We start from the raw sequence: 18870 nt of genomic DNA on the forward strand, positions 1-18870 counted from the left end.
AAAAAAAAAAAAAAAAAAAAAATGCTCATTGTGCATAGCAGGTCACTGTTCCTTACCCATCATAATTTATATCATTTATTCTAGTTTTTAATTAAATATCTTTTAAATTTGTCTTTCCAGAATCATGTTGGCTACTCTGAAAATGAATATAACTTAGAAAGCCAAGGCAAGGGGAAAGACACCTACCTCAAGTCAAAGCATCAGACGCATTCCTTGTGGTCAAACATTGCATAATATGATTCATCAATGGAACAATAACTAACAAACCACTGCTGGATACTTCCCAGTGAGTAAGATGACACAAAGGATCACATACTAATCAGAGGTGCAAAACTCATTTGCTGCGGCTGTATTCAGCTGTTCCATGCTACCATCATGCCTTCAGCAACTTAACATTTTTTAAAAATCAAACTCTTTCAAAACATTTTTATAGGTCATTATTTTCCAAACAGTACATAATGTACTGTCATTTATTATAACAGGCTGTCTTTTTTATACCTATGTCATAAAGAAGCAAAAAAATTAAACTATTATAGCTAGAAGAACAGTCCAGACTGACCTGGTACTAACTTCCCCACTAAAATCTACCAATGCTTTTCAGTTCTCCATTAAAATGTGCAATAATTAATGCATGCCCATCTCAAAAAGCAATTACAATTTTGTTGTATAACTTCCAGATTATGTGACTTGGAAAGAATTGGGCATTCAAAGTAATGGTTTTCTTGATTGATTCTAAGTCTAGAACCTAGAGTTCAGCCCAGTTATAGCACTACATATAACTAAACTAAAAAAGATGCCAAAACCCATTTAATTATCTAACACAAACACGCTCATCCCTGAGACTGTGTATGAAAATCTTCCTGGAAAACTTTAGTGCTCTAAACTTCTCATTCAGAAGTGCATCATTAAAGAAAGAAAAAAGATAGGACAAAATATCACTGGGTATTTACTTGAATATCACTAAGAAGCAATAAATTAGAGAATATTAACTGACCTAGTAGGCTTTTTTTGACTGGTTGCAATTCCACTGTGATTAGACTGAGTTGCATATCTGGCTGCCAGACTGTATGAGGAGAAACAGAGAAATTGAATTAAAGAGATTCTTTGAACATGGAAGGAAAGCACAAACTTACAAGAAAACGATGAATTAATGAAATGCAATTGGAACACGTATAAACATGTATAAAGAACAAATTAATTAGAAAATCATGGTAATGTTATATGTTCGACATGACCGTGGATTATGAATGTACTATGAAATAATGCAGTGCACACCTTGTCATAAAATGTGTTATCACTGACTTTACAGTTTTGGCCGTGTAATATTATTAATATTTTTAAAATAGTACTATTTCATCATATAAAAAATTCAACCTTGTAAACGACTGTGAAATTCAGGGAAACTAAAGTTTTGCTGACATGATGAAAGATCACTTTCTTAAAAAGTTTAAAATGAAAAAGAAGAGTGTGGGATGACAATCATTAGTTCCTTTTGTAAACTCTTCTAATTTGCTTTTTTCAATCTAAATATTATTTTGAAAGTCAAGTGATTAAATAATCTGGTTTCTGTCTAATAAGTTATTGCTGGCCTCTAGGACTAGATTATTTTCAAGGGAGTAAACAATAAAAGATGTTTTGTCTCAGGGAAGATCGATACACAAACAGAAATTAAAGTGGGCTTAAGTTCTTCATAAACAAACTTAACAAATACTCATGACAACTTCTGGGCATTCTGTAATTACATTTCTCAATGATTTTTTAAATCAAAATATTTGTTCAAAGGCACACAAGAAAGCATGATTTAAGCCATATTTTGAAGAGCAATACTTTATAAATAAAATGCACATTTACACATTAACTTCAACTGATCTCTGAGTTACCTACGAGTTCTGGAATCAGTGTTCTGAAAGATATAGTTAGACCCGATAAACCCAGGACATGTTCACATAGCCTGTGACGGTCATGGGTTGATGCCCAAGTGGAGAATCACTTCTCAGATGAATTGGGATGGCTCTACATGAACCCAGTTGCTGTGCATGCACAGTTTTCAAGGCCTCCAAGGAAACAAGAACAACATGGGGGTGTTGGAATCAGGGTGGGATCACTTGGAGCCCTGCTGCAGTTGATCCAATTGCTTCTCTGCCAAGTAGGGGGTATTTTAGTCAAGGAAAGGATTACTTAGGATGATGATGTGTTTACTAAGATAACTTTTACTACACCGAGCTAGGCTGTGGTAGGAGTTTGCAGGTCCTTAAAATTGCCTGGCTTGAGGGAAATATATCCTCATATAGAGGGAGCTTTCAGATTCACAGAGCACATTTGGCATGTGATAAATTGTTATTTGTGTATAACGCAATCTGTATTCTAACTACACTGAGCACCGAAACAACTGGCCACAACTGTCTAAACTACCTCAGTAATAATACTATCAGAAAGTATTCAGAAATAAAAACCAAACTGTCTCAATTCAGTGAAATAGCATTTTGAAAATTAAAGAATAAAAACATGCAAAGTGAGGAAAAACCTTTTGTGAACTTCTCAGTCTACTTGTCAATTCAAGAGTAAGAGAACTATCTGTTTACCACTATGTCTACCCTACTTTCTCTAAATTGAACACACCTATTAGCAAAATAGATAACAATGAAACAATATATTTTCTTTTAGTGAGTTGAAGCCACCTTATTGGTCCCCCCACCTCATTATTTTAAAGAAGTGCCATAATATAATTCTTAGCATAGAACTGGAGAAACAACAAAGTCCATAAAGTTTGAATGATTTGGCCAAAATCAATTTCATTTTATGGTCCATGTGTGTTTTCCGATTTATTATATAAGAAGACTCTACTTTGAACCTGAATTCTTACACCAAACCCTCTCACTGCAATCCCTTAATAGGTAGCTTCTGTCCTGCTTTCTTGCACTGGTGAAGCTGTTATCTTGAAGTGTTTTCTTCAATGTTCACTGTGTTCTAAAGTCTTTGTATTTAACCATGTTGGTCCCTGCTCCTTTTTGAGCCTCTCCTGTTCATAGACTGGCATTCCAGTAAGCTGACCCAATTAATTCACCATCATTTTTGTCCCATTTTCTCTTTTCTTTTTGGGGTCCTTGTTTCCCCACCTCTTAAAGGCATGTTATTTTTCCTTCAAGAGTATGTCCTCTTTCCTCAAATATTTTTATGCATTGTTTACTTAGTAATTCACTTTATACTAAGATTTAAACTAAAATTCTACTCCTAAAATTAACCTCTGTTCATATTCCCATCCATCAGTACCTACTGAAAGACCCATCCATTTGCATGCGCTTCAAACTCATCACATCAAACTCTCCATTCTCCTTCTTTTATTCCCCAGCTCTCAATAAACTCCTTCCTAAAATTTCTTTATTTCTATCCACAGGACCACAGTTTTCTTAATAATGTAGGCTGAAAATCTCAACAGCTGACTCTTTCCATTTCCCTTTCAATTATTACAGAGGAGAAATCAATACCTAGTCATACGAATTCAATATCTACAATTCCATCTGTACCTGTGTTTTCCATCAATTCTGATGTTTATCACTCTAACTCAAGCCTTGAATATGTCCCACGATACCTCTGACCTAGAGAAATTCAAATGTTGTATTGCTAATCTAATTCATACTTCAGAATCAAATATTTGAATTGAAATGAATATCTAGGCTTGTGTCTTGATATTATTGTTTGTCTCAAATAGAGAAGTGAAATTATAGGTGAAGGAAGCAAAGGCCAAAGACATACAATAAATTTTCTAAAGCATGCAGCTAATTAGTGAAGATTCAAAGTAAATTTTGATATTCAAGATCCTCTAAAAAATACTCATTTCTTTTTTTGAGATGGAGTCTTGCTCTGTCACCCAGGCTGGAGTGCAGTGGCACAATCTCGGCTCACTGCAACCTCCGCCTCCTGGGTTCAAGCAATTCTCTTGCCTCAGCCTCCCAAGTAGCTGGGATTACAGGCACCCACCACCACGCCTGGCTACTTTTTGCATTTTTAATAGAGGCAGTGTTTCGCCATGTTGGCCAAGATGGTCTCAAACTCCTGACCTCTTGATCTGCTCACCTCGGCCTCCCAAAGTCCTGGGATTACAGGTGTGAGACACTGCACCCAGCCTTATAAAATATTCTTATGTTTCTATGTTTATGTTCTACTATCTTTGTCAGAGGATAAAAGACAAGAGGAGTTTTTATCTCACTTGTACTTTTCTATTTTTCTGTGCCTTTACTCGTGCTATAACTCCTATGGGAATACTCCCTACCTGTGTCTATTATACCAAATTCTAACCATTTTTCAAGTATCACCTTAAATTACACCAAGTCTATGCAACATTTTATCACCTTCTAGACACATATTAAATCTCTAAGCTTTCATAACTGTGCTTTGTACCCTTTTATGTAATGAAAACATTTAATTTAACTTTACTAATTTAAATTTATAAACATAATGAGATTTCTTCAAGGCAATCTCTTCATCAAATGTACCAGTACTATCAGATACAGGAAATTTGCCTACTCTTGTCTCTTAAAAAATAAAACTAGGCTGGGCACAGTGGCTCACATCGGTAATCCCAGCACTTTGGTAGTCTAAGGCAGGTGGATCATGAGGTCAGGAGTTTGAGACCAGCCTGGCCAACATGGTGAAACCCCATCTCTACTAAAAATACAAAAATTAGCTGGGCCTGGTGGAGCCTGTAATCCCAGCTACTTTGGAGGCTGAGGCAGGAGAATTGCTTGAATCCAGGAGGCGGAGGTTGCAGTGAGCCTAGATAGCACCATTGCACTTCAGCCTGGGTGACAGAGTGAGACTCTGCTTGGAAAAAATAAAAAATTAAATAAAGAAATAATAAAACTAATACATTTTGAAAACATAGTATGTCACATGTCACCAAACCAGCACCATAAGTGTTGTAACAGGAAGTGTATTATTAACACAATTAATAGAGACATATTTTCAAAGATCTATATTACAGAAATACAATAACAAAAACACAGACAGTAGAGCACTCAATAGGACAAATGACCCAATTTCTTTAACAAATAAATTGCAAGAAAAGTTATGAAGAGAAAACTTACAGAGTCTTATAAGAACTTAAAACCAATTGTAATGTACAGAAGCTTATTTGAATTCTGACTCAAATAAACAACTGTTCAACTTTATGAGAAAATTGAGAAAATTTTAACACTAGGATGTTAAATGAAACTAAGTAATTAATATGAATTTTTAAGTGTTATAATTATTTTGAATTGTTGAAACTGGCCTAAATGTCCCATAAAACTGAAGGTATCATTTCTTTTGAATAAACATAGAAATTGATCTTCACAGTTTTAAAATTTGAGCCATTTACATTTGTTTTATCTGAGTTCCTTTTCTCAGGAAACTGACCATTAGGCCTCTCAGATAGTATCAAGAAACTGAAACTTACCAGATCACCACATCTAGACAATGAGATGCCAGGCCCCTGTTTGTCATGATTACTTTCTTACTCATTGCTAATTCCTGTTTTCCTAACAGATGACCTATTTCCCGTTGACCAACTTTTCTTCCTTACCTTTCCCTAATTCCTGCTTTTCCACATGTAGCCACTGTGACTTCCCCACTACATAAACCCCCAGTTTTAGTTGATTGGGGAGGTGAATTTGAGACTGATCTCCCATTCTTGTCAGCTGCAGCAACTGAGTAAAGTCTTCTCCCTTGGAAATTCTTATTATTTTAGTGACTGGCTTACTGTGCAACAGAGAGCAGGACCTAGACTAAACCCCTGGTGTTTGAATAATATTGTAAGTATATTAAAAAATAAACTCTTATCTTTCACAGATATATATTTAATTTTTTTAACAAAATGAGGTGAATAGCTGATTTGAAATAGTCAATAGTGGAATTAGGAGCTTGGAATGGTTGGATATGAATTTTAAAAAAGGTAAATTGTGAGGTGATAATGGTTAAGTCAGATTGATGGATCCATGAGAAATTTAAATGGAATTCAGTATGTTTTTAAAAAGCAGAATAAGAGCTATTCTTATTATCCTCTCGAAAGTAATTTATCTGCCAAATATAACTGCCACAAATGCTTAGTATATAAGAAATTGTTTATGTTTGATTTATTTATAAGGCAACTTCACTATTCCATGGATCTATTTTCCAGTATAGAGAATAAATATTATTTCACCAATTAACCCATTGGTCTTATCAATTTCATGATTTTTGTCCTTTATTTTTCATGATCTCAGCTACTAACAGGCTACATTGTACCAACGGCATTTCTAAGAGGCACCTAGTCAAAAGTCAATGGCCTGTTGCTACATTAAGTGTCTGCCACTCTCAGATGTTTATAGATCAAGAAGCATGGACTCCTTGGACTCCTTGGAAGAACAATTTATTTTTGTTTGTTTGTTTGGTTGGTTGGTTGGTTGGTTTTAGCTAGCTCTTTAGCTTCCACAGGAAACCCAATGGGCAAAGTGTTTGGTTTGGCCTAATACCTAATGCTTATGAAATATCGTGCAAAGGTAAAGGCACCGTAAACACGTGTATTTATGTGTAAGCTAGTGAGACATTTGTTAATTGCTGGTTCTAATTATAGTATTACTGCCATCCTGTTTTTATGTCCTTAGTAACTACACTTAAATGTCTGTTGCCTCCCCCTGTTTTGTCTTTTCATCTGAAAAGAAGTCAAAAAGAGAGTAAGGGAGACTTAGTTGAACGTTTGCAATGTTGTCTAAAAAAATAAGCTATTACTGTAACCTTAAAAATCACTGGTAGTCTAGGGTGGACAGAAATATCAAATCTTCTGTTTCAATATTCCTCTACTTTTCTCTCATTATTTTTCTATCAAATTTTCACATAATCAACCTCTCCCCATTTCTCTCATTACTTGTTTGATCTAACTCAAAATCTTTCTCAATAGCTCCTTTATTTTTCTTAACATTATTGTCTATGCCTCCCTGGACAGCAGAAAAACATTTTATTCTCCACAGTGCTTGTAATACCATTTCCCAGGCTTCAAGTTTATAACATACTAGTAACAAACCTGGTGAGTAAGCACAGCCAACTTGCCAAGTCCTAGTAAAACAGACACAGGTGACATGTCGACACAGCTCTCAGGCAATGGAGGAAAATAAACTGAGTCAGAAAAGCGGTAAACTAAGGGCTTTTAGATGTCTGAATTGAAGAGTGCATTTTTTTCTGAAATCCTGTATGATTAGACTCCTACTAGCTTTATGGGTGGGCAAAAGATGTCAGAAACAGAAGCACAAAAGAAGTAAATATTTTGAGGCTCCCTGTAGATCCTACTAAACGAAGTATGTGATCATCTTTCTAGTAAACTGGAATATCAAGGAGCTGCTTTTTATTTTTCCCAAACATGGAAGGGAAGAAGAGAAAACTATACATAGTCAACTATTTTTAAAGTATGGAATTCATCTGGTGATCAAAACACAGCAGGATCCAAACTGCCAGAGCTTCCTATTTCAGCTTCAGTGTAAATCCTCATGTGGAATTATGAAATCCATTTATTATAAGGAAAAAAAAGCTTCTTAAGGTAAACAGGGCCGAATCTGTGGTTACCCATTTTTACTAACCACTAGAGCCTCACTACTCAAAATGTGGTCTGTAGACCAACAACACTGACATCACCTGGGGCTTGTTAGAAATATAAAACCTCAGATCCCATCTCAGACTTACTGATTTGAATCTTCATTTAAACAGAATCCGCAGGTGATTCCTATACATAATAAAATTGGAGATACTGTGCGCTACAGAATATCCACAGATGTCTCCTTGGAAGGAGAACACTCACAGTTTCTAAAGTCAAACAGCATATTCCAAAATCTCAAGCCATGCCTCTTCGCCAGATGTCAGCAGCCCCCTTCTTACAGACTTCATCATTTTAGCATTCCTGACACAACAGCCACATCTCCAGCTATTACTTCTGCTTCCCAAATGCAGGTTCACTCACTGTCACCACCCACAAAATTTCATGCTGTTACCATAAATATTCTAAAAATTAAAATCCCAGATATAATATACTCCTTCCTTCTTTTGTAGTAATTGTATATTTCAAACCCCAATCTCAATCCTAAACTTCAGAATCCCCTTTCTGAATATCTCCTTGACATGTCTTGAATATTGTATCTTGATGGTGCAGTAACTAATCATTTAAGTATCTGTCTCCTAAACAGACTGTGTTGTTCTCCGGGGTAGGAATTATGTTCATTTTTGCGTTCTTATTCTCTATCATGGGGCTGGTATATGTTCAATAACAAAATAATTCATTGACATTTGCTGGGTGATATTTTCAAACGATGGCATGTTTTATCCCTACCTTCTAAGCAAGGGAATTTGTTCCAAGAATGGAATTATCAGATGTTAAAGGAGGGAACAGACAGACACTAGTCATTATTACATCCTTATTAACTGGCAGCAATTAATGTTTATCTTATTCAATCCTCACAGCAGTCCTGCAAAGGTTCTACTATACAACCAACTGAAAATATGAAAATTAAGTCTTTAGATGTTAACTCGTGCATTTTACACATTTTGTAAATTAAAGTGCTGAAATTTGAACTTAAATTTGTTAACATTCCATAAGTTGTACTCTGTTCTCTTGTACCATATTGTCTGTATAAATTATCAGTCGAAGTGTTTTTATTGCTCCATAGATTTGTGAAGATTTCCAAGATATTGTAGAATCTGTGTACAGAATATCATCTCTGCAAGTATCAAACAAATCTAATTTCAAAATATACCATTTGACATTCAGAGAAATAATATTAAACAACTTCAATCCACTTTACATAGAAATCAAGAGTAAATAAAACAATTTTAAAGGTTAAAATAATTATAGTACTTAAGCAACTATTCTCATAGTCTTACAAGCAAATATTATTTAAAACTTTTAGCAACGTTTTATTCAGGGCTAATAAATATGAAACATAATTTATAATTGGCCACTCCCACATCCATTACAGACATCACTAATCAATCATGGAACTGTTTTTCCTACTAATTTCTACGGTAGCCTTATAATCCTTGCAAAGGATTCAAACAGCCCTTATTTTTCAACAAGAATTAGAATGAGAGTTAAAATGTATTTGTATCTCTTCTCCATGCCTTCATCAATACAGTTAAGAAAATGTTAATAATTTCATGTAAGATTTTTGTAGACTATTCTATTTATGTTGTAGTTATTTTAATAGCAGACTTTCATGCAAAATGTGGTCATATGTATGTATATATGACCTCATACCTTAGTTTAGTTTTCAACCTCAAGAATCAAATTTGCTTCAACATAATGCACATACAGAATTCTATAAATCACCAAAACATAATACCTTAACCTCATATAATGTATGAATTTTATCTCTTTGGATAATATCAAGCTTCTTGTAAAAAATCTCAGCTGAGGAAGTTGATATTTGAATTGTTTCAACTTATGCTTATTTATTGTGGTAATTATAAATATTTTTAATTTTCTCATTCATTCTACAATTATTATTATTATTATTATTATTAGAGATGGAGTTTTGCTCTGTCGCCCAGGCTGGAGTGCAGTGGCACGATCTCAGCTCACTACATCCTCCACCTCCCATGTTCAAGCAATTCTCCTGCCTCAGCCTCCCGAGTAGCTTGGATTACAGGTGTATGCCACCACACCCGGATGACTTTTGTATTTTTAGTAGAGACAGGGTTTTACCATGTTGGCCAGATTGGTCTCAAACTCCTGACGTCAAGTGATCAACCCGCCTTAGCCTCCCAAAGTGCTGGGATTACAGGCATGAGCCACCGCGCCCAGCCCTACAAATAATATTTTAACACCTAGTTTTTTTCCAAGTAAGAACCTAGAGAGCCCTATCAATTTGCTAAGGAATTTGGTCTTTCTTATGATTGCAGTGGGAGACTACCAAAAAAATTTAATTGCAGAAGAAATACTAAATTCTCAGATTAGATAGATCCTTTCCTTTAGATATGTAAGAGTGAGGAAGAAATGAGGTTGGGAGATGTTAACAAGGCTGAAAACAGATAAAATAGGAAATCATGGCTAAAATTCAGGCAGGATTTTATATAGGCCTGAATGAAGTCAGAGGCACAGTAAATAGAAGTAAATGATTAAAATAAGTTAAAATAGTGGACACAGGAATTGAAAGAAAGGGAAGAATCTAAGACAAATCCTGGGCCTCTGACTTGAGTTGTTCTGTGTACAATAAAGTTATATAGAAAAGAGTGTGGGAGGCCGGGCACGGTGGCTCACACCTGTAATCTCAGCACGTTGGGAGGCCGAGGCAGGTGGATCATGAGGTCAAGAGATCGAGACCATCCTGGCTAACATGGTGAAACCCTGTCTCTACTAAAAATAGAAAAGCTTAGCCGGGTGTGGTGGCAGGCACCCGTGGTCCCAACTACTCGGGAGGCTGAGGCAGGAGAATGGCATGAACCCGGGAGGCAGAGCTTACAGTGAGCCGAGATCGCACTGCTGCACTCCAGCCTGGGTGACAGAGGGAGACTCCGTCTCAAAAAAAAAAAAAAAAAAAGAGTGTAGGAAAATGAAGCTGAACATCCCTTGTATAGTGTATGAAAAGAAAATTCCAATTCAACGTTATGTCTAAATACAAAAAAAAAGTGAAGAAATAGAAAACATTGGGAAAATGGATATTCAGGTGTGAATCCCACCGTTAGAGTGCTGACAGAGTGAAGAGGCCTCTCTGATCTTATTCTAATGATTCACTAACAAAGTATATAAATACTTTTGGATATTGAATTAATGAATAAATAAGAAAGCAGCTTCACATTCCTAAGGTTTTCAAAGTGGCACATAGACATAGCGATTGAGAAACCAAACTTAGCTCAATGTTCCCCTTATTCTGACAAACATGAAGATTCATTTATGCAATTGTCCCATTAATGAATCATTGAAAAGACTTTTATTGACCACCTCCGATGTACTGGCACTGTGTTACAAAGACTAATTTGGAAGGTTAAAGCGTACAGAGGTTACTGTTTCATTTGGAGAATTATAACCCCTAAAGCCATGTATACTAACTAATATTATTCATAAAAAGTATAGGCTGGGCGCGGTGGCTCACGCCTGTAATCCCAGCACTTTGGGAGGCCTAGATGGCTGGATCATGAGGTCAGGAGATTGAGACCATCTTGGCTAACACTGTGAAACCCTGTCTCTACCAAAAATACAAAAAATTAGCCAGGCATGGTGGCATGCACCTGTAATCCCAGCTACTTTGGAGGTTGAAGCAGGAGAATCGCTTGAACCCAGGAGGTGGAGGTTGCAGGGAGCTGAGATCACACCACTGCATGGGTGAGACAACGAGACTCCATCTCAAAAAAAAAAAAAAAAAAAATGTAATTTTATATTTAATGGAAATCAAAGTCAAGTTTGGAAAGAGAAACAAAAGCATTTTGCAGATGTGAAGAAATGATAGATGGCATTATTTATCTTCTGTGAATTAATATGTTCAAATGCCAGTAGTAAACATCTAATACATTGGTTAATAGCAAAGAATTTACAGCCAGCTGCCCTACCCAGATCTCAGCTCAGCTGCTTTGTGCCTAGTTTCTCATCTGTTAAATGAGGATGACAGCTACTTAAAGGATTGTGTGTGTGTGTTTTAGTTGTTGTTTGTTTGTTTGTTTGTTTGTTTGAGACAGAGTCTCGCTCTGTCGCCCAGCCTGGAGTGCAGTCGAGCTATCTTGGCTCACTGCAAGCTCCACCTCCCGGGTTCATGCCATTCTCCTGCCTCAGCCGCCCAAGGAGCTGGGACTACAGGCGCCCGCCACCACGCCCAGCTAATTTTTTTGTATTTTTTTTTAGTAGAGACAGGGTTTCACCGTGTTAGCCAGGATGGTCTTGATCTCCTGACCTCATGATCCGCCCACCTCAGCCTCCCAAATGCTGAGATTACAGGCGTGAGCCACCGTGCCCAGCCCCTGAAGGTTTTTATGAGGACCAAATCGTAGATCACTTAGAAGGGTGTCTGATAAAGATACGTGCTATACCAGGTTTAAAAAATGCATACTTGAGAGTCTCTGGAGGCTCTGTAACTATTCTAATGAATCCTGTGTAAATTTTAGCCGCTATTACCCTGCACACCTGCACTTGGAAGTCTTTCTAATACCACATCCCTTGGTTCTCACTTAGCACTGTTGATGTTACATTATTCTTACTTGAAAGCACATAAGCATGGCTCTTTCAGGACAATGGCTGAGCTTTTAACTGTGGCCCTTGGTCTCCCAGTTTAAAATTACTTTGGGACTGTGATTTCTTGAAATCAAATACAATTAAGTCTTATTCTCCTTCAAAAATTTTATGGATATTATTCATTATTCTCGCTTGCCAAAGTCAACAACGTAAGTCCCACAGGACTTAGCCCAGTAAGAAATCATTAGAAACTGTCCCAATAAGACACCAAAGAACCAGCATTCCCAAAACAGCACACACAGGGTGAGCCTTTCAAAACATAAATCTCAACACTGCACAGAATCCAAAAGTGTCTTAAATTCAGGACTTAGTGTTTTGTTGTGTGATGCAGTGATTAGATGAATATATGTTCAATATGGTTTATTTAATATTTCAACCAGAATTTTGTATTTCATTTGTATCTAAATTTCAGGAATAATTTGAAAGACAAGAACAAAATGTCTCAGAAGATGAAGTACTTCTCAATAGAAAAACAATTTACACTTATGAATTTAGCAAAAAGTTACCATAACTCAGTACACTGCAAAACAAAAAGAACATTCTCTCATTCTCCTTGCTTGCTCACTTCACCTCTAACTGTTTGTGGTCCCCAGAGTCTTGTGTCGAGCTCTCCTTTCTTTCCGCTACCTTTATTCTCTTTTCCTGAGCTATTTCTTCCATTTCTATTGTTTCAATCAATAAAACATAGCTAAGCTAATGTTCCCAGATCTGTAACTCTGGCTCTGGCTTCTCTCCTAGGTTCCGGAGCCACATACTAGTCACCAAAGTTCCATTAAAATCTTAAACCTCAGAAGGCCAAAGCTAAATTTTTTTCTTTCTGCCCCCTTCCTCTCATCTGTTCCCACTATAGGATTATATTTTCTGTCTTACTGAAATACATGATATTTCAATTCATCAATAAAAGTAGAGGCATGATGATTGTCTTTTACCCTTACTTCCAATCAGGAACCGAATTCATTATTCCAGTCTGACTTTCACATCTGCAAACATTAAAATGTTTATTCTCTTGCCACCAGAGCAGGGTCCATCCCTATTCTCCTGCCCAAAGCACATCTTTTCTCTACCCTGTCACCAGGGCAATATTTCTAAATTATAAATAGTCCTATTTTTCCTCTGATAAAAATTTCTCAAAGCAATTTTACTTTACATTTAGAAATAAGTCCCAGCTTCTAGGCGTAGAGTTCACAACTTCCACAAACTGACCTCTGCCTATTTCTCCACTCTTCCCCCTCATTATATGCTATGACAATTTTAACACAGGAATACAATAAATTCATTGATCATCCTTCCATTGAGAGGTGAGATCTTTGTGCTATCCACCCATCTCTTAGAGTCTGAGTGGGCTTGAGGCTGTTTTAACCACTAGAACTACCATGTGAGAAGTATGATACCACTAAGGGTGTCATGCTGGAGTGGCCGTGTGAATTTCAGTTAAGCTGCTAGACCTGTGAGTCAAGAAATCATCTTGGAAGTGGATTCTCTAACCACAGATATACTGTCTCTCACCAGTTTGTGACATCCCTGCCATTCCATCCTTCTCCATTGCATGTCCTGGACATAGTGGAGCAAGGACAAGCCATCCTCTTTATGCCCTGTCTGATTCCTTGGCTTACAAAATCCATCAGCATCGTAAAATGGTTATGTTGTTTTGTGCCGTTAGATTGTGGGATGCTTTTGTAAAGCAGCAATAGATACCCAGAACCCATTTCTACTTTAACTTTCTTCCCAGCCAAATAACTACCGTTTCCTGAATGTGAAAAGGCATTTCCTTTGTCAGCGCCTTCATATGTGCTCTTTCCTCTAACTTTGATCACTGAGCAACTTGTGCTTTGTTCAATTACTTAACATGTCTATTAAGTGATCTGCTTAAATATCTAGGTACTCTATAAGATGGTGGGTGATTTGAAAAGGAACATCACTTTATCTTAGCCACATGTCTAATGTATCTCTTGGCTCATGGTGAGGGCCAATTTATTTGTGGAAAAGTCACATTTGAACTTTCAAATCACCAGTGGAAAAGAACACAAGGCTCTAATGTTAAGCCATATGTTATGCATTGACTGCCCAAGTAGACAGTGGCTGGTTCATCAAAACCTAAAAACCAGGTAGAAAACAGTAATTTTTAAATGGATGTACTTAAAAAAAAAGTAGTTGAATAAACTATATTTATTAGGGCAAAATAGAATGTAAGGGCAATCTTTCATATTACATAGGTTTTTATAACTCTTATTATATTNCATTCACAAGAAGACATAGAGGAATATAAAGAAACAAATCTCAGAGTATAAAATAAGGGCTTTCTTGGGTTTGAGTTGTAGTGGGCAATTTTTACCTCCCAATTTTCTCTTCTATGATACAGTATTATGTTAAAAAGACAGAAATTATTTCCTTTCAAATTCACTGAAAATGGCTTGAGAGAAAAATTTGGAATAAAGTACCCAAAATACACTATAATTAAATGTGTTTTTTAAAGTTTTATGCTAAGGAATTTTAGACAAAAGAATAAACTTTAAAGACAGTTAAATACATTTACTAAGGGTTTTAAGATGGAGATAGATGGAAATAAATTTCTTTATATGTCCTATGATTGCTTGGGATAGAAATGAAACCATATATTCAGAATTAAGATTTAAAGAGCTCCTTAAACTAAATTCTTCCTTTAGTATAAAGACTTCTGCAGGATCCTTGTGAACTGCTATAAAATGATAACTAACATGCTATTAGCACTAAGAAAGAGTTATTTAGCCACTTCTGCAAATATATCTTTGGTACCTCAAAACTGTATGTGGTCCTTAAAAAATATTTAAGGCATTTTGCAAAAACTGTCCTCACTGCAGAGTACATCATAAAATACGGTCCCCTTTTGCTAAGAGTTCACTGAAAACAGTTATTGCCTAATCCATAAATAAGTCAGAAACAGCTTTTATCCACATGTGTTTCTTTTTAGTAACCGGGTGGCTGAAATATCATCTGAATTGCATTTGGGACAGGTTACTGTGATAACTTATCCTGTTAGTGAAATACAGTATGAAAATATGTTATAACCTCTGTCTTATCTTAAATTTCCACAGATAGTTAATAAGGCCACCTGCATGGTCTGCTTTTGTGAGATCTCAAAACAGTAACTAAAGAGGCAGAGGCCTGTGTAAGATATTACAGCATCAAAGTCTCTTGCTCTTTTAGGAATGTCAAACTTCAAGATAAAGGAGAATTCAGGAAATGAGGCTCATATTTCTTTTACAATATCACCATAAATTAGATTTTCCAAAATGCTGTTACACATAGCTCAAAGTACTACTCCACGATGCTGTTCTGTGGATGTTTTCCCATTTTCAATTTTTAGCATGGAGTAAAATTACATCTCAATACATTCAGAGCTTCATTCCAAAAATTCATTTGAATGCAACCACCTTTAAAAAATCGGACCTTGAATACTGGTAGCAAAAGTTATTTTGTCAAACTAAAATTTAAACTAACTTAGGCAAAGACCACACAGATCAGTGAAAATCAGATTATTTAATACTTCTAAATACTTAAAAAGCATTGTAGTCATCACAAAATATGTTAAATTATTTCTTAATACATATGCTCAGGAAAATGACTTTTATTACATTTAAAAGATGAATATCTATAAAGTATATGAAGATTTGTGAGAAAATCTATTCTATCAAGTCCTTATAATTGGGCTGCTCTCCATTTACTGCAAAGCAAATATAATCATCAATACAATCATAATCAAGCCAGCCCAATTGTCCCATAGAACTGATGTTTATGGTTTCTTTTGAATAAACATAGAAATTGACCCCTCCAGTCTTAAAACTTGAGAAACTTACGGTTGTCTTATCTGAGTTTTTTTCTTGGGAAACCAACCATCAGGCATCCCAAATAGTGTCAAGGAACTGAAACTTATCAGATAATTATATCTGGACAAAAAGACGCCAGGCCCCTCATCTGTCATGATTGCTTAACTGACCACCTGCTTCCTGTTGACCAACTCCTCTTCCTTATCCCTCCCTCGTTCCTGTTTTCCCACACATAGCTACGTTTCTTCCTTGCCATATAAACCCCTAATTTTAGTTGGATTTGAGACTGGTCTTCCTTCTCCTCAGCTGCAGCACCCAGTTAAAGCCTTCTTCTCTGGCAATACTCATTCTCTCAGTAACTGGCTTTCTCTGTAGTGCACAGCAGGACCTAGACCAAATCTCTGGCATTTCAGTAACAATTTTAGTAAGCAGTGACTGGGGTCACAAAACATCTCTGATGGGTGAGCACTGGTCTAGAGTCTGCCACACAGCAGAAAGAGAAGGCTTTTTTTTTTTTTTCTTTTCACATCTTATGAGACTGAGAGCTCAATCAGAAAGAGGGAGGAATTTGGGATGGTCAGAAGTAGAAGCATAGAAAAGGGAATATAAAGAGGTGTAGTTGAAAGTGTGCCCTTGACTAATGGTTAAAGTCTCATAAGCAAGACTAAGTTGCTGAAACATGCAAATCCCCTAAATGTAATTCCATGCTCACCAAGTTATCTCCTGATTTTCCATGTAGACTTGGCTACAGAAAAACAATCTAATGATTATACTGACATAATTATTATAGCATATATATATATATGGAGGAATCTCTGTGCCCAGGCTGGAATGCAGTGGTGCAATTATGGCTTACTGCAGTTTTGACCTCTTGGTTTCGAGCCATCCTCCCACCTCAGCCTCCCAAGTAATCAGGACAGCAGGCACACACTACCACTTCTGGCTTTTTTTTTTTTTTTTTTTTCTGTATTGTATTTGTTTTGTAGAGAGCAAGTCTCACAGTGTTGACCAGGCTGGTCTGGAATCCTGACCTCAGGTGACCTCCTGACTTGGCCTCCCAAAGTTCTGAGATTACAGACATGAGCTATCATGTCCAGACAATTATGATTTTGAGACAGTTGCAGTTTTATTATGTCAGTAATTTGAAAAGTTATTGACTTATAATAGAAAAAAGGTCCATAATTATTAATATGTTTTCTACTGATGACTAACTTCAACTTTTGAGGCTGAAGTTCTGAATGTACTGAGATGTAATTTTACTCCATATTGAAAATCGTAATTAATAAAATCAAGTTATTTTCTTTTAACATCTTATGAGACTGAGAGATCAATCAGAAAGAGGCATTTGGGATGGTCAGAAGTAGAGGCATAGAAAAGGGATTATGAAAAGCTAATAGTTACTGACTTTATTAATTATAATTTTAGAAATTTATTCAAAATTATATATATTGACTTTATTAATCTGTTTTTTATAAAGACTAACCTTAAAAAGTTGAGATGAGGTTAGTCTTTAGTAGAAAACAGATTAATAAATTCAATAGCTGTTGACTTTAATAAGTTTCGAAAATTTTTGAAAATTTGTAATAAATTTTAACTTTTTGATGTTAGTCTTTAGTAGAAAAGATTAATAAATAATTTCATATAGTATAAAATTGTAAATGAAATAATTACATATATTATCAGTGCTCTATTTGAGAAGAAAGTGGCTCATATATGCCAAATACGTAGTACCTCTGGTTGGAATCAAATTTCTAGTGTTTGGTAGAAAATATCTAACTAGGCCATCAAAATGTCCTGTGATAAAATTTTAAATAAATAAATCACAAATTAGTTATCATGAGTCACAGCTCTATTATAATAACATTTCACATCTTAAAAAAGATTTGATAGGGACAAATAATGGCTCACCATTGTTTTTAACTACATATTTATGGCAAAAAGTATTTCTTAAGTTCTTAAATTAAGAGTTAGTCTCATACTTTCAAATGTATTTATATTCTCACAATTCTTTTGGAAAGATAAAATACAATTATGATGTTTTTATTTTATACCTAGAAAATTAAGTTTAATTGATTCTGACTTAGTTAAGAAAAGTAAAACTAAGAATAATTTTTTTACAAGCAAAACTAAACCAAAACCAACTATCCGAACACAAAAAGCATTTTAAACTATAATAACTGAATAATCCCAGAAAAAAGACCCTGGCATACAGTGATCCCTTGGTTTACTTGGACTCATCTCCCCAAACTATAATAAAATGAGCTCTGGCCCTTATTCAAATTATCTACCATTTTATGCATCAATTCAAACAAATATCAACTTTCAGATAGGCCTTAACTAGGGAAGAATCAGAGTATATTACTTGATTCTGAAGAATATGTATATATATACACGTGTGTGTGTGTGTGTGTGTGTATATATATATATATATATATATATATACACACACATACAACTTTTAGAATCAACCTATACTAAAAGCATGGAACAATCAGATACGTGTACAAAATAGATTAATCATATGAACATTGGTAACAAAAAATAAAAGTGCCAATAACAGAGATTGGAAATTGTCAGTGGATAGAGGAGAACCACACCGTAGTTTTAATATCCAGGTTTTACAAAAACCAAAAGATATTCTACAGGTGATTGAAAAAGAAATAAAGATGTTATTCCATTATATGAAGGTACAAAAATATATAAAGGTACAAAGTTAACCAACAAAAGAACTAAAGATAGTGGAGTATAACTATGTTAGTAACACTCCTAGAAAGACTTGCCTATATTTGCTATCTCTTCTTTTAATTGACACATTAAATTGTGTATCTCTATCTGTAATTCCTCCCTCTC

The 18870-nt window shown here is 35.5% G+C and overlaps 1 protein-coding gene across 1 annotated transcript in view; it reads right to left on the minus strand.

Moving 5' to 3' along the window:
* NAV3 (neuron navigator 3) overlaps nt 1–18870 on the minus strand; it is a 383881-nt gene that overhangs the window by 223317 nt on the left and 141694 nt on the right. The window contains 1 exon segment of the mRNA XM_017872509.1: nt 995–1063. Coding sequence (XP_017727998.1) covers nt 995–1063 — 69 coding nt within the window.

Source organism: Rhinopithecus bieti, unplaced genomic scaffold (assembly GCF_001698545.2).
Source record: "Rhinopithecus bieti isolate Rb0 unplaced genomic scaffold, ASM169854v2 scaffold_5476, whole genome shotgun sequence".
Lineage (NCBI taxonomy): Eukaryota > Metazoa > Chordata > Mammalia > Primates > Cercopithecidae > Rhinopithecus > Rhinopithecus bieti.